The sequence below is a fragment of the Drosophila mojavensis genome, unplaced genomic scaffold (assembly GCF_018153725.1).
Source record: "Drosophila mojavensis isolate 15081-1352.22 unplaced genomic scaffold, ASM1815372v1 contig_136, whole genome shotgun sequence".
Taxonomy (NCBI): domain Eukaryota; kingdom Metazoa; phylum Arthropoda; class Insecta; order Diptera; family Drosophilidae; genus Drosophila; species Drosophila mojavensis.
The window spans coordinates 22861483-22884785 of NW_025318667.1; the positions used below are offsets into that span (position 1 = coordinate 22861483).

The following is a 23303-nucleotide window of genomic DNA, read 5'->3' on the forward strand; positions in this document are numbered from 1 at the left end:
GCATTTTCGCATCGAACATAAAAACAACTCAAAACTTTTGCCAGCAACTTTTTTGTTGCTGTTTACGCGTGTGTGTGTGCGCGCCTGAGCCCGTGTTTGTGTATGCGTGACTGAAATGGCTAACAGTTGCATTTACTGCAGTCAAGGTCACGCGGCAAAGTAAAAACTTTTTTCGCTTGCCAAATTGTCGCATGTGGCCAGCAGCCAAGTTATTTGCTCAAGCGATATAACTTTATATAATATATGTTATATATATAACATGTCTACATAGTATTTACACATGTACATATATGTAATCTATACTCAATATGAAGTTGAAGTTATAAAAATCTTGTCGCACATGTTTCATTTACGCACATGATGTGATTGAAATTTTATTATTATTATGATTATTATTTGTATTATGATTATTATTAATATTATTATTATTTTATTTTTTTTTTTTGTATTATTAATTGTGTTTTTTTTTTTTTTTTATTATTGTTATTGAACCTATTGAAACTAGGAGATCAGGGTATACTGGGTTTGTTGAAATGTATTTGACAGATTGAAGAAGGTGTCGCTGATTCTATAAAGTATATACATATATTCAAAATCAGGCAACATGTCTGTCCCTAGGTTTGAGTGTTTTAGTGTTGATGATTAAAATCGTAATAAAATTTATTTATTTTATTATTGTTATTATTATTATTTTTTTTTAAATTATCTCTCACTTCTTTTAAGGGCGAGTCTTCAAGTTTCTCTCCGAATTTGCAAAAACAATTTGGTTCTAATATTTGAGATTATTTGGTAGATATACTCATATGAATATCATTATCATATTTTGCTAGTTTAATTACAAAAGAAATCCATTCAATAATTAAATTCTCATAATATGGCCAATGCAGTCGCTGCGCAGTTAGCAGAGCGCATATGTGTGTGTGTGTGCATATGTTGTTTCTAGAGTAAGCAGAATAGAAGTTCTTCGATGGTTTAAGGGAATCTTGTGGTCGAGCAAACTCGACTACAGCACACTTTTTCAAAATCAATTTCATATCCTTCTGTGCTGCACATATTTTAATTTTCTTCTTATTCTTTTTGGCATTTTTTTTTTTTTTTTTTTTTTTTTTTTTTTTAAAGTAAGATTCATTTCACCAGCTGCTCTCTGTGTGGCATCGGATTGAAAAAGTCAATTTGTCTCATATGTGTACGACTGCCAAATACTCGCTTTCAGATGCAGCTGATATTTATGGAAGGTAAATTCATATTCATGAAGAGTCAAGCGGACTAAATCAGAGTCAAAAGCGGTTCACATAACTTTACCTTTAGCTTTGCCATCTGCAGCGTGCAATCATTGCCAGCTAAACAAACTTTAAACTTTATTTAAGCAAGCATAAATAAGAAAAAAAAAAAAAAAAAAAAACACTAGGTTGCTGTTTGCAATGCAAAACCAACCAACCAAACAACCAACTCTTTTTGCGAACGGGTGGTAAATGGCAAAAGTTTTTAATATCTTTTCAGTTGCGGTTCTCACATTTGATGATTATTTCTTATTTCTCATTTCGAAATGATGCACAAATTTCATATGTCTTCTCATACACATGCCACATATTCATTCACATAATTGTAATTGGAGTAAAAATGATTTTCATTTACGTTCGCAATGCGAATGGGTTTGTGTCGAGGTTATATTATCAAAGGGATTCCTTAAATAGAGCAACAGGAGTTGTAGCAAAAAGTTTATTATTTCTTCCATCGAATTTGTTAATTAGTTGAAATGGTGTGCACGTAGGCAAAGGTTAAATGCAATAATATAATGCTGAAGTGGGAATCATTTTCGATGCCTGAAATTTAATATTTTTTGGCGAGATGCGTAATTGGCGTAGGCATTAATGTTTACTACAATATTTGGGGCATCACCCAACTTAGCTGTTGCCATAACAATTAAGCCCACTTAACGGCCTTCTGGGCATGGCTACAAATTTGTCCGTTGATACTGTGAGTCGATGAAGGAAGGTGCTAGATCGAATTTTCAGGATAACGATAATAGCTGTCGGCTGCGACCTCACCCTCGCCCTCACCCTCATCCTCACCCTTATTGATGGTTCATCAAATCAGAAAATTAATACATGCCATAAACACGACCTAAACACAACAGCCAGCAGCAAAGAAAATCATGGAAGATACATCTAGGAAATTGTTTGCCTTCTCGGACAGACTCAATTTATTGCGTTATGTTTAATATACCCTAGAAATTTGAAAAGCCTATTATTGAAATAAAGCAATACAGAATTTATAAGATTATTCGTCTTTGGAAAAAGCTCTTAAATGCTGACCATTAGGGAATTAATGTTTTTAAAGGGTATGCTACTACTGTTTCTGGTACTACTACTACTATTTCTGTTATTACTAACATTTTTGCTATTAGTACAATTTCAGCTAATATAATATATAGGCCAGTCCGACTTATACCACTCCGTATCCTTCTATGCTGCTACAATTTCAGTTACTTCTAACTACTATTGACAAAAGTAACAGTCTTGATTACTCCTAACTGGAGGCTACTACTCCTACTACTCCTACTAGGTTACTCCTACTAATTATTATACTTATTTATGATTATGCTTCGAAACTATTTTAATTGACTCCCAGCTCTGTTACGCTTGATTTAAATAACGAATGCTCTCCTATTATAATATTATTTTATGCTACTTCATCTAATTCTTCTTCAACTTATAATTTCTCTGATCTAATTATACCCAAACAGCATCTTAAGATACCAATCTTACGTTTATTTGAAATGTCTGCCTCTAACGTTTTTTTTCTTGGAAACATTCAATTTATATATATATACATATATATGTTAACAACTGTCTACCTTCTATTGAGTTTCTCAGCTATAAAATTTTATTTCTGCAAAACCTTAAATATAGAAATTTGGTTTGCTCAGATTCTGTTCGCAATACTTGTTATAATTCTTGATTTTATTTATAATTACTAATTAAATATCTAAATACACAGTTATATATATTAATTGTTTATTAATTATACATCAATTATTTCACATTTAAATGTTAATTAAATATTATTTATTTTCTGCCGTTCATTTTACTGTATTTGTGTATTATTTGAGCATATTTATATACCCTGAACCCATTGAAAATGGGAAATCAGGGTATAATAGTTTTATTGAACTGTATGTAGCAACTCACGTGCGTTTCTAGCACATTCTTAGAATCACATCAGCAGTCAGTTGGGTTTAGTTTTGCTAGATGGCGCTGCAGCAGTGAATCTATTTCAGTTTTGCCAACGCAGCTTCGAAAAGTGAGGAGACGTTGTGAGTAGCGGCGTGACGCTCGATCGAGAATTCTCGGGCTCGATTCCAGTGCGCGCAATTGATGTTAATTTGTTTAATTGTTTCAAATTATTTATATTTTTAAATACATTGAAATTGAAATTTGAACCATACTAAATGTGCAATTTTATCAGTTTGGTTCAGGGTAGTATCTAGTTTTGTTATTTTTATATTATCTTATAATTCTAGTATATATTTCCTCTATATATTCAAGCAACTAAATGTATCATTTAATATTTATTTTATTCTAATTTAATATTATTTTTGTTCTATAATTATTTATTTTATCACTTATATTTTATTTTTATTTAATTATTTTTTTTTAAGAATATTTTATTTTAAAGCAACTTTAAACACTACCCCACTCTAGCTATATTTGTCTCTTTTCAAATACATTTACATACAAGGAAAGCTCTTTAAAGTCCTTTCCATTTTATAGGGTATTTTATTCTTGAGATGACTGCAGCTTTTTTTGATAAATATTTTTTTTTTTTTTCTTATATATAATTATATATATATATGTTTTTTTTTTTTTTAAATATTTTTTTTCTTCCGCATCACCAATAATTAAATCATTTTGGCATGAAAAATGGTACCGAATTCGGCATAATTTTGAATTCTTGGATAACACAGAGGGGCAAGGTATATGAATGGAAAGCTAGAGGAAAATGCGAAAGGTCCACTGCTCACGTTCTGTTGGGCTGTATGTCTTGCCTGGGATTAAATTGAATATGCAAAACTAACAAGAAGAAGAAAAAAAAAAAAAAAAGATGGAGGCAAAGAAAAATAAAAGTGAAAAGGGGGCGAATTCAATTTAAATATGCATTAATAAAATGCCAACAGGCTAATCAAATTGCATTGCATAATAATGAGTTGGATTTGGGCCTGGATTAGGGCCTATGGATAAATAGATTCGGTTCATCGCCTCTGGAAATCAACTCAGCCAGCCAAGCCCGGCCCGACCAGCTATTTATTTATATGAAATTGAAATGTGGCGAGTGTCTTTGCCATGGCGATTAATTAGATTCGCAAATTCGGCAAACAAACTAAAAAGCTAGTTGAATTGAGTCAATCAAAAGTTAAATTTGTTATTAAGATTCAGCTGTAATATTTGAATTTAGCTTAAGGCTTTGGCTGTATGTGGTTGTGTTTGTATGAATATACATATATATATATATACAAACCTCATAAACTTCACAATTGCAGCATAGATTTGTATTAATTACCATCATAAATTTTAATTGGCTAATGGACATTCTATTGTTAGGTTAATTGATTGATAAACTCGCAGCGTTAAGGCTCATTTAACTCTAGAAATGAGTTCATATGTTTGAGTCGATGAGTTGTGGCGACTAAACTGGATTAAGTACCTTTGCGGTTTATTTTTATTAAAATGTATTATGTTATTAAATAATTGATTTATATTTAAAATATTAGTTTACACAAAGAACTACCTTGAATAGTTGCAGAAGGTGAATTAATTGAATATGCATATGCGACCCTACATTCTCCACTCACCTTCTCTAGGAGCTGCTAGGTACGGAATCAGTTATAAAATCGATAGGTAGTAGTACCTATTTGTCCATCTGTTTTGCAAAATATGATTGGAACATATAGTTTAAAGTCGATATTTATCGATTTCTAGTAAACTCTTATCAGAGGTGGACTGAACATTGGCACGCAATGACAAGCTGCCACATTATTTATCTCCATCTCTATCCATCAGATATGTACATTTAAATATATAGATAAGTTGTGAAGTTAATAGATCAATATATCGATATTTATCGATCATATATAAACGAGTTTCAAATTGAAACTTACATATAAATCTATTTGTCGTATATGCTTATAATAGACATACATACGATAAATGATTAAATAATCGATTACTATCAATATACATATTAATACAGATTATCATCAATTACGCTTTAAAATTAATTCTACTCCTATCTGCAAGCCTTAACTCATTGTTATAGCCAGATTAAGATTTTTAGTCTATTATATGGTATTTGGCTAAAGAGTGGATCAACTTAAAAAGAGACTAGCAGCTAAGCCATATTATTGCCTATCAATTTTGCATTGTCCTGTCTTGTCGTGTCTTGCATTGTCTTGTCTCGCTGCCCATTAGCACAAAATGAAAATGCGCAAAGCGAAAATGTTCTTTTACATTATTGATGGGGGAGCTCTGTGGAAAAAGGAGCTTGGAGCTGAGAGTCCGTCATCCGCTTTATAGAATTAACAATTAATTTAATGGAACTTAAAGCGTTTAGAGCTGGCTTAAAGCAGAAGAGTTGCCAACAAATTTAAGGATAGCTCAAAATTTTTGAAGGCGGGCCATTTTATGCCTTCGCTGCGGCTCGTCGCACTTGCCGTTTGCCATTTCTGCTCCAAATGTGAGCTGACCCAATTGAGAAGGGACGCATTGCCATTGCCCCTGGGGGCTCGTATCTGTGCCTGGGTCGGTGCCCCACGTGCTGAGTACAGCTGCAGCCGTTGCCTAACCGCAGCCGTCGCACAGCTTTAACAGAATTGGCTTTATTTAACATTAGCTAATTTGTGTTCCGTTAAACCCACTCTTTCAGCCTCTCTCTCTCTCTCTCTCTCTCTAGCTCTCTTTCTAGTTTTAATGTATATATATATATGTATAAATTTCTTCTAATTTCCAGCAGCGAGAATGCGCATCCAAAGCAGACTTAAGTGCTGCTGCCGTCCAGTTGCAACATTCTTGCTGCTGCTTGTTGGCAGTTAGTTTAGTTGTTGCTGTGGTTGTTGTGGTTGTCTTGACACTGATTTCAATTATAAATTGTTTTTCTCCTGCACTCGCTTTTTGTCGCTTATCCCATACCTAGCTCCATTCATATAGCCATGTCCAGAGCCATGGTTGGACCCGTTCGCGTTCTCAGTTTGCTTTGGCCTGTCATGTTTGGATTTCCGTTTGCCTCTTTTTGCATCTACAATATATGCATTGGCGCTGTCGCCTGGCAGGGTATGCACTGGCCATGCAGCTAGTTCCTCACGCTTTTGTCGCACTTGCAGGGTATCTGCTAGTCTGTACTTGGTATCCGACTATTGCGCGTCAGCCTCAGTGCGTTTTTGTGATTGCTTTCTCAATTGGCGCACAGCGAACGCTGCTGGCTATCACTTTTAATCTAAGTTGGCAACAATGCGTCCATCCCGCGACATCTCCACCCCCCCCTCTCTCCCCCTCTCGTCGTCCACCCTCGCCTCGTGTTACCCCGCGCCAGTGGACATTGTCTTGCGTGCAGCATGTTCACTGTAATATTTTCTTTGCTTCACTCTTGTTTGTTTGTTTTTTTTTTTCCCCTTCCACCCAGATTTCATTTAGCTCTCGCGTTGTGTCGTGTTGCTGCTGCTGGCCCGGCCCGGCCTGGCAGCTATTATTCTTGGCCCTGCGTTTTATTTATCAATTTCAAAGTCCACACACACTTATTTATTGAGAGACAGCTTCATAAACTGACTGCAAAATATTGCTAAATGAGCTGTGTGCGCTTCCTGACATTTGATCGCCATTCACAGCGATTTAGCTCAAGTAAATCGAGTTTCAAATTGGGCTTAGCTCTGGCGGCACTAGTTCTCTCTTCTTTGTTTTTAAGTTGCGCATGAAAGGTGAAGTTAATGTGTAGGCAAAAGGAGTTGTGATTGGGCTGATAAGACGAGAACTTTATCTTTGAAATCTCTGCCTGTAAATACCCTGTAATCATGGCTTGCTCTATTTGAGAAGTCAACCGAATAATCATACTGTGAGCAAGAGTCTTCTGTTATTTTCACCTTGTTAAACTAGATCGATGTATCAATATATACCCTATAATATGTTACCATTGAATATTGCTGACAATTAAGGCTAAGTAAAGGCGCACAGAAGGAGACGCGACGGATGCTGTATATACATCAGTCCTATATCCTATATCCTATATCCTATATCCTATATCCTATATCCTATATCCTCTATCCTATATCCTATATCCTATATCCTCTATCCTATATCCTATATCCTATATCCTATATCCTATATCCTATATCCTATATCCTATATCCTATATCCTATATCCTATATCCTATATCCTATATCCTATATCCTATATCCTATATCCTATATCCTATATCCTATATCCTATATCCTATATCCTATATCCTATATCCCTATATCCTATATCCTATATCCTATATCCTATATCCTATATCCTATATCCTATATCCTATATCCTATATCCTATATCCTATATCCTATATCCTATATCCTATATCCTATATCCTATATCCTATATCCTATATCCTATATCCTATATCCTATATCCTATATCCTATATCCTATATCCTATATCCTATATCCTATATCCTATATCCTATATCCTATATCCTATATCCTATATCCTATATCCTATATCCTATATCCTATATCCTATATCATATATCCTATATCCTATATCCTATATCCTTTATCCTATATCCTATATCCTATATCCTATATCCTATATCCTATATCCTATATCCTATATCCTATATCCTATATCCTTTATCCTATATCCTATATCCTATATCCTATATCCTATATCCTATATCCTATATCCTATATCCTATATCCTATATCCTATATCCTATATCCTATATCCTATATCCTATATCCTATATCCTATATCCTATATCCTATATCCTATATATCCTATATCCTATAACCTATATCCTATATCCTATATCCTATATCCTATATCCTATATCCTATATCCTATATCCTATATCCTATATCCTATATCCTATATCCTATATCCTATATCTTATATCTTATATCTTATATCCTATATCCTATATCCTATATCCTATATCCTATATCCTATATCCTAAATAGAAACTAAGTCTGTTGGATCTTCTCAATAACTCATTCTATGCATACCATTTAATGTGTCACTATTGCATATTGCATAATTTATTGCATTCTGCACTTGTCTGAAAAATATTGCGAAACAAACACAATCAAGTCACGTGACACAGACTGTGTAGCAATTGAATTGAATTCCAATCGGGAATCGCCCACGTGTGCCATGTTTCTAATAGGAATTTGTGCATTTTGCATGTGCCAGGAATAAATAGAGCAGAACGATTCGTTGCCTGACTGTTGTCAGGATATACTACTGAATATGATAGAATCTCGTTTACTTTAAACTAGATAATATGAAGATATAAATCTATATTTTTATAGAGTTCATTATTTATTTATTTGATTTAAAATGCCTGTTTCGACGCATTTCCCCTTTTGAGCCGTTTCTGTGTGAAGTGCAATTTCAAAATCTATTGCAGCTGTGGCAATGCCATGCAATCGCAATTGCAATGACTCGTCTGCTTTGGCTGCTCACCTTTGCAGACTAATTAATGTTTCTGGTCCACCTGTTGGGTTTCGATAACGCGAAGCCTGGGCATTTGCATTTGCCGCGCATGCTGGCACGTGAAAGGTTCGCTGCATTGTAATCAAATTCGCATGTAGACTTTGGTGGGCCACGCGCTGTCGCACAGGCCATGAGGCAAGATTCATTGAGTGCGCCACGTTGCGCTGGTTTCAATTGCAGCTCGCTGCGGCCAGAGTGAGAGTATGCACGTTGTCTGCCCCGCCGCACACTGATTTAATTTTGAAATCTTTTTGCGCTTTCACGCAAATTAAAGTGGCGGTAGCAGCAGCAGCAGCAGGAGTAGCAGGAGTAGCAGGAGTCATGTCGGTGGCAGCCACATCAGTGGCAGCAAGTCCAGCCAGCTCCATGCGCCTTTATCGGTCGCACTTGGCCGCAGTTGGGGTTAATAGATCATCATCATCATCATCATCATCATCATCATCATCTTTGCCATCGTCGTCGTCGTCGTTTTCACTATTCACTACGCGCTCGCTGTCGTGGGCGTGTGGCGCCGGGCGGGGCGGAGCGAGGCGGGGCGGTGTGTTTGCCATTTGCCTTTGGCTTTGCCATAGCACTGCTCTCAATTTGCTTGACGCAATTCAATTGTCGGACATTTCATTTCAATTTAACAATTTCGAAAATGTCGTCCAAAGTAGAAATGGCAAAAGAGTTGCTGCTGCCACGATATCACTAAATTATTGTTTGTCACTCGGGCGTCTCGGGAGTCGTTGTCCGTTGGGCCAAAGTGTGGGCAGGATGCGCCACTTGGCCGCTTTGACCTTTGGGCGTAGCGTAAATATTTTGTTTTGGCTCGACAGATTGACATGGCGGCTCTCTCGGCTCTCTCGAGTTGTGGGCGGCTCAATGGTTCTCGCATTGCAAATAGCATTTGTCATGCACAACAGCAATTGCTAACCAAACAGCATTAAATGCGCACACACATACACACGCATCACATAGGATACCCGGTAAGCCAATAATGTAATTCATTTGAATATTGTTCAATTTCAAAGCGTTAGTCAAACACAATCGAGTCACGTGACAGGCTGTTTAGCAATTGCATTTAATTCCAATTGGGAATCGCCCACGTGTGCCATTCTCTCTAATAGGAATTCGTGCATTTCGCATGCTCTGCGAGCTATGCAAATAGAGCTGAACGAGAACGATTCACGATTCGAATGATTCATTCAATAATTGAACTTGTGTACATACGCCGTACATCTATTCGCTTTTTCACAAATCAATTGCAATTCGATTTCGGGAGATATGTACATATCTGTGGGGCTGAAACGTTTGCCTGCGTTTCTGTGTTCACTTTATGTGTTTACAATTAAAATTATTAATGTGCCACATCAGCTATAAAATAGCTGTAGGCCAATTCTAGCGGCTATAATCCGATTGACTGCCTAATTGATACAACAATAGCAAAATATTTTATTTCAATTTATTTAGAGCTTTTTTGATTTATTTACTATTGTTTTTTCGTTATTAATTATAGCTGGTAAAATATTTGAAGGACGAATTTACTGTAAATAGTTGAAATGATTTTTCTGTTGTTGCATTGTTTTCATTATTAATATGAAAATGGTAAATGTATATAAATATAAAGTAAACTTTTCAGTTTTATTATGGTACAATTTCTTCTTTTATTGCCAAGGGACTCACTATAATAAAATACATAAATAAATACATAATATATATAAATATATAGATTGAGCACACTGGAACTCAAACCACCCGACTATCTATCTAACTCATACTAAAAACTGGCTTAATGTTTATATATTACTAAAAAAAAAATACATAAATTAATAATATTAAAAAAAAAAATACAAATAATTATCAATTTTTTTTTTTTTAATTAATAATAAACAAGAAAGTTATAAAATAATATATATATATACATATATATTTTTTCATTTTTTTTTACTGTTGCCATGTTCGTAATAGCTTTTACTATAAAACAATTTTAATTTTTAATCAAAACAACCAATTTTTATAAACTTCTTTCAATAACATGGTTTAGAAACATTTTTGTCACGTCGGCATTGTACTTTGTGTTTCTCCCTCTCTCTGTCTTAGCAGCATTTGTGGCGTTGCTACGCACACAAGCAAGGGTACTGATCAGTGATCAATACATACAAGTATACATTTCTAACAGAGTCTTTTTGTACTGAAATTTATTGTCATTATTTCGCGATTTTTTTTATCACGTCGTAATAACTGGTGATTGACTCAAACATATGAAAAAAAATCGTCGGAATAGGCGGATTGTCGTTAAAAGCGGAGACGCACTAAGCGGAGGCTCTTTCATATAAGTTTGTATGGGGATCAACCAAAACATCGAATTTTCGTCGACATAACCGGTTGGACGCTTTAAGCGGAGTCATAAATTATGCCATAACTGCCAGTTATTATGACTCATAATAACCGGATTCTACTGTATATTTATTTTTTGTAAAGCATTTATTATTAGTATATCTATCTTGTATGATTTTAATCAATTTGTAGTACACATTTTGTAGCTAATCAATAAACGTAGGGGCGTGTTATATCGAAAAATACAAATACAACATACATCTTTGGAGGCAGAAGGAGGCGTGGCAGACCCCATAAAGTACATATATTATAACCCCTCGAGGTCACTGTCCCCTCAAGGGCACTCGCCCCTCAAGGTCACTCGCCCCTCAAGGTCAGTTGAGTTTTACTGTTATTTCTCATTTTCCCATATCATGCCAAAACCTAGAATTTCGGCTCGCATAGACAACCAACAATACAAAGTAGATATAGTTACGCCCATTGGGGGTGTTTCTAAATGGTTTAAAAACTGTATCTTTTAGAGAGACTCTAGAAAACTAGAAACTCAAATTTAACTCTTTGTCTATTTCTATGTCCCCCATTCTATTGGCAAATCGAAAAAGTTATATCTGCGAAAGTTTTCCAACTGGAACTTTGATAGCAAAGTTACTGCCGGCTCACACTTGAGATTTAATCTTGAGATATAATCGTTGCGATTTGCTCTACATTTGTTTGAATATTATTACAACACTGAGAAAATTATTGATTTGGGATAATTTATTTGCTAGCTTTAACTGAGTGCTTATATGAAAATCTCTAGCTCTATGCATTTGCTTAAATTTAGAGCACATATGCCATGATGTGTGCCCTTAGCCAGTAAATCCTCAGCAGGGGAATGGCAAATGCAATGCACATTAGAAATTTGGCATTGGGCAATTAAGTAGTATTTGGAAATTGTCTGGCTGCATATTGTTATGCTAATTGCAACATCTGGTTGCAATTGGGCCAAATGAGCAAGTGGATGAGTGACAACTCGTCTGGCAAGTGGCAAAGCTGGAGCTGTAGCTGTAGCTGTAGTTGGAGCATGGGACGCTGGCTGGGGCGGCAAGTTGGCAGAGCTGCTGGCGAAAATAATAAAACAGATTTTATTTATGTGTTGCACACATACAACAAAAGCAAATTGAAATTCCGCAACACGAACGGCATCTCCAGATCGCGGCGCTGTGCCAGAAGGGTTTGGCAAGGTTCGCACGATGCGCGGGCAAACTTTCGGAAATACATTTGTCTGTTGCAACTCGCTTGCACAGTTATTGTTATGCTTGTGCCCATTATATTCGACAAGCAGCGCCAACAGCGCCCGGGTTAAGCACGACGACGACGACGACGACGACGGCGACGACGGCGACGATGCTGTTCGAGCTCCACTGAAGGATGCACCTGCCACTTACAAATAATGGGGCACTGGGACGTCAGCCGTTAAGAGTTGCAACAAGTTCATATTGCGACACACACACACACACATACACGCACACGGTTGACTTGCTGCACATGCATAGGCAGTACTTTACGAGCGCCCCTCGCACATCAATATCTCATTTGTAATTGCATTCAGCATTCGCAATTTTCATGTTGTTAAATTTTAAATTGTTGAAAATGCGCAATGCGAACGCATTTGCGCTACATAAAGTGCAACAATAAATTTAACAAATCTCAACTATCGTCTCTCTCCGCCTCTCTCTCTCTCTCTCTCCCACGCTCCCTCCCTGTCTGTCGTTTATTCTAGTCAACCGCCACCCACGCCTCGGCTGCTTTGTTTCTGGTAATTATATGGCCTCTTAGTCGTAAGCCATTAAGTGCAGCTTTTTCCATGTTAATTGCGAGCAGCGGCCCTCTTCGCTAGCGAGCATTGAGAGAGTTTCGAGTGCACAGAGCAGAGCCAGAGGCCAATTTTTGGAGTGTAATCATTTCCGGATATCCTTTGACTGCGACAGCTGGACGAAGTTTGGGTTGATTTTTTTTGTTGCTTGACAAGAGGTTAAAATTTGACAAGCAGCTGCAAGTTGTGGCCAGAGATAAGCTAAATGTGATGTAGCATAATGGAAATTAAAACCAATTCGATTTGAATTCATCGTAAAAGTCATTTGCTTGAGCACAGTGCTTAAGCACAAATTCCTTGCTATCAATCATCGGTGAAATTTTGTCAAATTTTTATGATTTATGTGGCTAATGTGGTGCGTTCATTCAACCGCAACTTGTTGGCCCATGCCGCTGCAGATGCCGAACATCGAAAATCAAATGTGGTCCACACATTTTGCCAGGGAAGCGGTGGGGGGAGGGTTGAGGGTGTGTGGTTGTGTCTATCTGCTCAGGCACTGGCAGATCCATCAAATTGCACGACAACCGGTCGTATACGTAATATGCGAATATGGAATCTGACTTTGTTGGCAAGAATGTGCACATTGTTGAAGTGGCTCTCTCACTCTCTCTCTCTCTCAAACACACACACTCTCTCTCTCTCTCTCTCTCTCTCACACGTTACACACTTTATATTGGAATCAATTGCTCGAGCTGACATCGCATAAGCCGCTTAACGCTGTAATGCAAGCCAACTGAAATGTCATTATCATAAATACAATAAACTCGTACGCTCATACGCTTACGCATTAGTGTCTAATTTATTTAAGAGCCGTAGCCTAATGCTAAGCTAAGTTGCTAAACAACCAGCTGCAATTAACCAATTAGTGAGTTATGAGGACTCGACTCCTCGACTCGCATCCCTCCTCACATGTTGTTTGCTGTCTGTGCTAAAGTGAAATGCGGCCATTGTTGACAATGGCAGTTAAATCTTTGTCTTCTTGTCGCCTGGCAGAGCCGAGGCCAACTGCCCGCTGCATATTGCATTTGCAATGCCAGAAAGGGTTATTTAAGCAGGCCTCTGTTGGACTAGGGGATATCCGGAGAGTCCTTCAAAGAGCTGACATTCTCAGCAAACATTATTCACTGAAATGCAATATATACATATACTGCAGTAATATTTTGAGTTATTTATGCTGTAGCTGAAAATCTAATAAAATTATCGATTTTTATCGCAAATATGAAAAAGAGTTATCGAAAAAATAAATTAATATTCCAATATTTATTAAGTTCTCAAGTTTTTATAATTTACTGGATGGTCATGAGAGGATAGATAGACAGAAGGATAGGCAAAAGAATAGATCTATATATATATTTAGTACGTAATCCTAATTAAAAATATATATACTTTATGGATTCTGTCCTGCTTCGCTCTCTCTGCCTTGAATTGCTCAGAATTCTCAGTTTCAATGGGTTCACAATTTTTTAATAAACTTTTTTTTATTTATTTTATTTTTATTTTTTTATTTTTGCCTTTTGCAAACCTGAAGCCTTACGAGACTTTCTTATGGCATATTAAAAATGTCTAGAATATCTAAGAAAAGTGTATAAAATAGAAGCAGTTTATTAAGTATTTTTAGAGTCTTCGCTGAGTGCTTAAGTGGGTGGGGAAAATGAATTTATTATGAATTTCTATAACAGAGAGTAAAAGAGAGACAGAGAGAGAGAGTTTCTAAAATGAATTTCTTATGAAATTTCCAGAGCAGTTGCAGAGCTGATGACGGCTTCAGCTTGTTTTATTACCTTGTCTTAGTTTTTGTTTTGCTGTTGTCTAAAGTATTCAGTAAATTGAAAGAAGATTTAATTGCATTGCACACAGACAACAATGATACTCTATGCCAACTAGCTTCCATATATAGTTTAAGTGATGCTGTCTGAGTCTGAAACAGCGACTAGAGTCTACGAAAGTCTTTTTATAGCATTTGGGACATGCCTTCAATATGTCTTGGCAAGCATATAAAATGTTCGGCTCTTCGCGATATAGTTCAGCCTTTTTTTTTATTTTATTTTTTTTGTCTTTTTTTTTGATAAAAGCGTCGCAGCAGCAGACAATACAAACTATAAATATGCTCAGTCAGAGTCAGAGTCGCAGACAAGTCACAGTAACCGAAGCACATGCACACAGAACAACTCATATACATAAGTTGGAGTGGGAGTTGGAGCTGTCTGACACACAAATGGAATGGAATGGAATGGCATGGTATGGAATGGTATGGGATGGAATGGAATGGAACGGAATGTCTCAGGCAAAGCAATGCCAAAGCCTCAGTCAGTTCAGTCTGTCCCATTCGCCATGGGTATCCCTCTCCCTCTCTCTCTCTCTCTCTCTCTCTCTCTCTCTCTCTCCATCTCTGTCGCTGTCGCTGTTGCCGTCGCTGCAAGCAAAATGCAAAATTTATTGCAGAAAACTACAGAGCAGTGGGTGGTGCGCTGTGACTGAACGGCTGAGCGGTTGAGAGGCGGCGGTGGCGCTGTTTGCCGCTGTCACCACCGCCTCCGGATGAAGTGAGGCGTGCAAAATGTGTTAAGTCTATTGAGTGTATTAAAGCAAATAACTGCTGCGAATGAAATACATGCAACAACAACAACAACAACAACAGCAGCAGCAGCAACAGCAAAAATGACGACAACGATGGCGATACATGCAGATGCCAGCGGCACTGGTGGCTGTGGGGGCGTGGCAGGGCCTAAGATACGTAAATGCCAAACATCCAACAGCAACACACACACATACACACACATCGACACATATGCAAATATGAATATAAATGAACAGCGGCTGAGCGCGGCTAAATCAAGTGTGTGTGGGTATGTATGTGTAGGTGTGTGTGTGGCTGTGTGTGTGTGTGTGTGGATACCAAAAGTTAAAAGTTAAACTTATGGGCGCAAAAGCAGATCGACAAGGGTATTACAACTAAAACAAAAGTGTGAACAAGCGCAGCTGCTGCTGCTGCTGCTGCCGCTGCTGTTGCTGCTGCTGCTGCTGCTGTGGCAATAACGAGGCCACGACAATGTGTGTGTGGCATTTGAAGGCGAGGCTTGGCGACAGCTAAAAGGGATTGCCGGGGCGGCGAACAGTTGGGGAATGCGTGTTAAATTTACAATTATGCGACCCACGCAGAGAGAGAGAGAGAGAGAGAGAGAGAGACAGAGAGACAGAGAGAGAGGGAGATGGGAGATACATTTGCTAAGCTGCTGTGACATAGTGGTAAATGGGTCTTTCGCATCGCCACCTGCTCAACGACCGCGCTGGCAATTCAATAAAGTGCCAGAGCAGCCCGCCTGTAATGTGTCAATACAATCAGTCAGTCTTAAAAGCGCAATTAAAGACACAAACTGAGCGAAAGTGCGAACACAAGACAGTCACTCTCCCACAGAAAAGGTCGTCCACTTCCCAACGCCCCTCCTTAATCGATGGCCCACTTTCAGCGCTCGCCTCAATGCAAACATTGAGCCTGCCAATGAGCAGGCGAAACTTGCGCCGACTTCTCGCTTAACGAAAGTTGTCAGCTCCAATAAATGCGAGGCGAATGCGGGCGGCTGGCTGGGGTCGGGCCAGATATAAGTAATTAAAAGTTATGTACATAAATAAGTTGTATACAAATTGAGCGAGTTTCTTAAGATTCTGCTAAAGACTTGAGCAATTGGCAGTCGTGCCGTGCCGACTTAGTGCTGCCTCCAGATTAGCTTCACGTAGCGTCGTTTGACTTGTTCAATTTGACGAGGGAGCTCAATAAGTTTTTCTTATGGTCCGTGTGGGGTCAACTGTAAGTAAGTTATGAGTAAGCAAAAATTTGTGCAGAAGGTAGATATAAATGCGTCCATCTATGTAACTCTCAATCATCGCTTGTTAGAAGCAACAGAATCGATATATGCGCTCTTCTCTGCGATTCTCAATCAACCGAATCAGTTTTTTTTATATGTGAGCAGTTTAGAATAACATAGATGAATGCAATCGATGCAGCCTTCTATGCGATTCTCAAAAGTTTAATAATTTCAAGGAGCTCAATCTATTTTATAAGCATAATATCTGAGGTCAACTTTAGGCTCTAAAAAATTACATTAAACAAGAACGGTATATGCGCTTTCAAGAGAGAGAAAGAGAGAGAGAGAAAATGAGACAGGGAGAGAGAGGGCAAGCTCAATCTATTATGTGTAAGCCCAACCATAAGTTAAATATTAGTGAGTCTAAGGATTTTATAAATTGCATGCCACGACGCTTAAAATGTGCCCTTCTATGCACTTCTCAGAAGCCTAAGTACAAGACCTCAATTCATTTTTGTAATGAGCTTCAAATTGCAATCGCATGAGTAAGTGATTTAAAATCGAAGAGAGCTGATCCTATAACCCTTTGATGCATATTAATTGAAAACATTGAGGGTTCAAGCAAGTGATATATTTTATAGCAACATGTGTAGCATGTTATCAATGCATCCTATATTTATTTATTTAATCGGATGCCAATATAAGAGAATATGAAGCGATTAATATCAGCTCAACGTCATATTAAAATAAGATGAATCAAAGCTCCAGCTATGAGCAATGATGTGCTGCATGCCATTGAGTGCTCGGTCAACTCAAAGTCTCACTATCTCGTAGGCAGAGTGAAGTTCTATTACTCAACACCTTTTGACAGGCACTGAATGCTTTGCCACACATCCTGCCATGCATGTTGCATCAATGGGAGTCCATGAACTATGCCATGGCTGTAAGCATCTTTAAATGCCATGAAATTGTAAGTTTATTGTTATCCATTGCGTAGTTGGGCCTTTGACTGCACTGAAGCCTATAAACTATACAAAGCACAACTTGGCAGGACATTAGTCGCATCAAAGGCTAAGGCTAAGGCTACATTGTTGGTTATCTCCATTACAACACACACACACACACACACACACATAGCTTGACAGACACGGTATTAATAGAAATAATATTAAATTAAAACAGACTAAAGCATATAATCTACCAAAGGCATGTGTTTAATTGGAAAGTTTTAGAGGAGCTCATTAAATTGAATTTGTATTTGTTTTGGCTGATTTATGCACTCTCTATCCCCATATACATACATAAATACATATATACACATATACAATATGTGTACATAATGGCAATATGAAACTGTAGAAAATAATGTTGTTAAAATTAATTTGCATTTAATTAAATTTATGTTGCAAATTGTCGCACGATGGCAACGACACGACGACACGGCAGCGGCCGTAGCAGGAAATAAGCAGCTTTGACATACGGCAAATGGATGCCAGCACACACATAGAAGCACGCACACAGACACAGAGACACACATAGACTATCCCAGGCACATGTGGCGCTGAGAGCAGAGGCACATGTGAAGCTAGAGCAAAAACTAGGTAACAGCAGTGGAGTGGAGAAGCCAGTGCGATTACAAAAACATCAACACTTAATATGTTTATTAAATTTGTTGCTACATCATTAGGCACTAGCAGCCATATAATGCGGCGCAAACACTTTGGCAATCGCAAACACACACACACACACACAGACACACTTACACACACAAACTTCCACATGTACACACTCACACACACACACTCGCGCACACATGACTGTGAGCTTGCTTGCCGTTGAGCGTTAATACCCTACGCCTCATAAAACGTATATGCCGAGGTAATTCAAACTTGGCACAAATACATGTAACACTTGCTAAAAGCAAAAGAAGCTATAAATGCTTGCAAACACACAGACACACTCACACACACACAACAGAAACAAGCGGAACTGAGCATATAATATTAAATGAAAAAAAAAATAAATAAAAATGTATATATATATATATATATATATATATATATATATATTTTAACTAATTTTGTTATATATTAAATATATAAATTTTTTTTTTTTTGTTTTTTTTTTTTTTCTTTTAAGTTTTGAGAAATATTAAACTTCGATATAATATATTGAAAAATATTAATAAAAAAATAAATGAATATTTATTCGAAATTTATCTATAAATAATAAATATTAAGAGCATGATAAAAAAATAATACAATTTGGATTTTATTAAATAAATAGTTTTCGTTAAATAAGCTTTTAAATTTGTATAAAATTATATATACTTTTGAAGAAAATAATACATTAGGGTAATTAAAATTGAACTGAGTTTTTAATTTAAAAATTCAAGAAAAAAAAAAAAAAAAAAAAAAACAGAAGAATTATTAATTTTATATATGATAGAAATTCATAATCTAATTTGTATTATTAAAAATGTATATGGTCAACTATAGCTTAGAAATATGCATACAAAAGCTACGATTTTATATTCGCTTGATGAAAAAAATTGATAAAAAGAAAAGAAAATGTATAAATATAGGCAATTATAGTATAATTTAGGAAATATCTAAGACTTTCTATTAATTAGAATTTGATTAGCATTGAAAAATTTAAAAATTCGTAATTGGCATATATACTATCATTAATTATTATGTTACACTATATAGCTTGCTAGCTTACTAGAGTATCTGAAAGTCGTCTTGGCTTTAAGCGCTTAACTTGTTTAGCAAATGGCAATGCCCCAGCAAAAAGTGCTCCAGGAACACACACACACACACACTCGTAGACACACAGACACACACATCCTCGTAGACACTTACACACACGCATCAACTAATACATATGCACAGTGGCTGTAACTGGCATGAATGTGCTTTGGGCCACTTTACATAGGCTTAACGATTGTTGTTTAGACGCAGTTACTGTTGCGTTGCAGCTGCACACTAACTGCTGCCACTACCGCTGCCTCTACTGCGACCGTTGCTGCTTGCGTCGCCAGTTCAAATAGACTTATATGAGTGCACTACGACTACGACTCCGAGTTGCGAATTGAAAGCGTTCAGGCTTTAAAACTGCAAAAAAATATATATATATGAGGGAAACTTGTGCATTGCCTACTTTTTGGGGCGATGCATGGGTGGCTGGTTGGGTGGGTGGTGGTGTTGGTTTGGGCGGTGCAGTAATTCCTGTTTACCGTAACATGTGCGTAAAGTTTGCAGCTGATGCAAAAAAGTGCAGTGAAAAGTTGATTTATTCACAGCAGCAGCAGCAAAAGTTATGCGCATTATTAATAAAAAAAAGAAAAATAAAATGAAAAAGAGAAAACAAAAATGCAAGAGAAGAAGTGAAGCCAACGCGACGCTCGCATAAATTTTAATGCGCACGATTATTTTTATGATAATATAACCCGTAAATGTTATGTTGAAATATGCGGATGTGCGTGCATTGATAAATCCTCGCAACACACTCTAAGCCTTGTATTCCATTTTCTGTCTCACACACAAACTCTCTCTGTCTCTCTCTTTCACTCTCTCCTCTGACAGCCAACACAGAAGCGCCAACGAAATCGCTGACAATAAAATCCAGCAACACCACCACCGCCATCAGCAACAGCAGCACCACCACACTTGCCACGCCCACAAGCCCCTACATCGAAGAGGAGCACGCGCTGACCATCTCAACAGCAACCACAACCACAAGAGCGGATCGCTACCGGCGACAGGCGGAGGAGGATCAAGTGGATCGCTGCCGGCTCTTCGTTGAGGGCGATCCCACCAAGAACGAGCTCTACAGCCCCGAATATCCCAATCTATATCCAAAGAACATTAACTGCACCCGCGTGATAACAGGTGAGTGCAAAGGATTGTTGACTTGTCATCAGCTGGCGGTTTATGGAATGAGTGTAGATAGATGCTCGTTTATGTAGTATAGGAGAGTAGGAGAAGGAACACAAAGGGAGAGATCTGATAGACTGTTAAAATTAAATTGAGAGCTGGAATTTTTTTTATTGAAGTTAAAGAGTTGTATATAAATACAGGTATATATAGATACACATATATTAGCTGCTGGAAAGCATTAGGAACTTAACGATCATACCGAATGTCACTGTGATCAAGTACATATATATAATTTTTAACAAATATATACTAAATATTTCAGTCGTATACTTCAATGGACTCTCATATACCTTACATAAGAATTTTAAATATAAAGAAGAGCAATGGAGCGACGATTATTTCAGCATAGATCTGTGATTCATGCAGCTCATTTTAGTGTAGATCATTTAGTGATGATTGATGGATGAGCACTAGGGGTCTACATTAATGAGGAAAAAAAGAAAAATTTCGCTAAAATTAACAATGCTCAGAATGCGTTGAGTGAAACGCAATGCGAGAGTGAGTCTAGCAGCCAAACAATGAGAACAAAAGCGAATGGAATGAGTGGGAATGGGTAAGCACGAGAGGTTCCGTGACGAAAAATAATTGTGCTTCGGCTTGTCAGCCTCGTGCTCGACTTCTTTACGTCGTTCGTTTCTATTGACTGTCAGACTAATTCGACTGTCTTTGGCTCTGCCATAGTTCTCATTCCATTCATTCTATTTCTTGCTTTACTTATTCCATTCCACTTAATGTAGTGCTCTACAATTACAGATCAGTTCAGAGTAGATCACTGTAGATCACTCGTCTGTGAACAGTGTTAAAGACAACATTGATTTGTTGTTGTTGACAAAGTAAATAAATAAATTATAAATAATAATAATAACAAATAAATAAATATACAAAAAATCGTATACAAATAATTAAATTAATTAATTATTTAATTCAGTACATGCAATTTTTGTTTTTATTTCATAGTTGTTTAAATTTAAAATATACAAAAATTTAGTTTACTCAAATTCAATATTTTCATTTCATCATTTCAAGCAATTCATTCAAATCTAAGATTTCGTTGAGGAGACAAGTAAAACCTATTCAAATGAGCGGCTCTATTCTGACGGCTCTATAAGGCAGCCCATAAATGATCTGGTTACATATTGATCTCGGTAGAGCCATATAGATCTAGATGCGAATAGCTTCACTTGTTCACATAAAACTTTGCCAAATGATTTATGTCTATAAATTTATTTAATGTTAAATGAATGAATAGGCCAATGCGCCGTCTAATGTATTCATTGTGGATATCAAATATTGTGTGTAAAGGCAAAGGGTCTTAGCAAAGATAAATATACATATGCAATTTATATGCAAAAGTAATTCGTAATATGATAATGAGTGAAGGGTTTCATTGAGTGCTCAACCCTTCGATTCGATTCGCTTCGATACGATACGATTCGCATAGACTTTTCAACCGGCTGCAGGCAATGTCTTGGCTTAGCTTTATGCCAGCCAATTCACGGCCAAGAAGCTGCGGCATGTGTGTAGGGCACTTAGTGAGTGCGGAGTGGGCGAGAGACTCGTAAAAGTTGATATGGCAAGCACTTTGCTGCCGGCGCGCTACTTACTGCAAATAATTGCAAGTCTTAGCGAGGATGCAGCCATTGTGTTGACATTCCAGATGCCAGTCAGAGTTCAGCCCGTCAGTCAGCGAGTCAGTTAAATAGATTGAAGTAGATGCAGCCGCATTGCTATTAAAAGCGTTCGCGTGTTAGCCTGATGGCCCCCAAATGCGTTTTGAATTGAGGCAGAGATTCGATTTCAGTTACTGTTCTTCGACGGGGCTGGCAATGGGGAGTGTGGGAGTACGGTGGTAATGGGGTATAGCACATGTGGGGCTTTTGGCTTTGACTTTGGCTTTCGGCTTCGGCGTCGGCAGCGGCTTCAGCTTGGCAGTCATCATATTTGCGGGCGTTGCGCTTCACTGGGTTTTGGCCTGGCGCTTATCTGTAAACAGGGCCAAATTCATTTGTCAGTTAAGACAAAATGCGAGCAACAACATGACTGCAAGCCGAGCAGCTCAGATAAAACCTAAAGCGTATGAAATGATTGACTTTCCATAGGCACGCATCAGCGAATGCCATCATCAGAGACGATTCACAGTATCTGTAGTGAATGTGTGTGTGTGTGTGTGTGTGTGTGTGCTCGCTAAGACAGACAGGCTAGAAAGATAGATAGATGGAAAGATAGACCGACAACTGCCATAGGGAGTGGCAGGCTTATTTGCATAACAATATGAGTGCGGTCGGGCGATAGACGTTGCCTGTATGCGAGTCGGACATGTTGCCTTCTGGCTGCTGTCTAATGCTAGGCTCTCAGGCTGTTAAGCGGCTGCATTAGTAGCGAACGTGCGGCATATATACATACATATTTATATACATATACACATACATTCACTGTAATTCCCTCTGGTACCGTGTGTGTGTGTGTGTGTGAGCACTGACAACTTCCCAGTTGTGCAAGTCAATTGCTGTTAATTTAGTTATCTTTAATAAGTCCCAGCAGCAAATATATGGCTACATCAATAATTCCCAACAAATAGTATTTAAATTGACAATTGCAATTTTCAATGAGTCCATTGTAACAGATCCTGAAAATTGCAATAAAAAT

General features: G+C 37.5%; 1 protein-coding gene across 4 annotated transcripts in view; it reads left to right on the forward strand.

The window, feature by feature from the left end:
- Positions 1-23303, forward strand: part of LOC6584515 (dorsal-ventral patterning protein tolloid) — a 107372-nt gene that overhangs the window by 42544 nt on the left and 41525 nt on the right. For all 4 annotated transcript variants that reach the window (XM_032732235.2, XM_044009070.1, XM_044009072.1 and 1 more), the window contains one exon: positions 20304-20609. In XM_032732235.2, coding sequence (XP_032588126.1) covers positions 20304-20609 — 306 coding nt within the window. The remainder of the gene's footprint in view (positions 1-20303; positions 20610-23303) is intronic.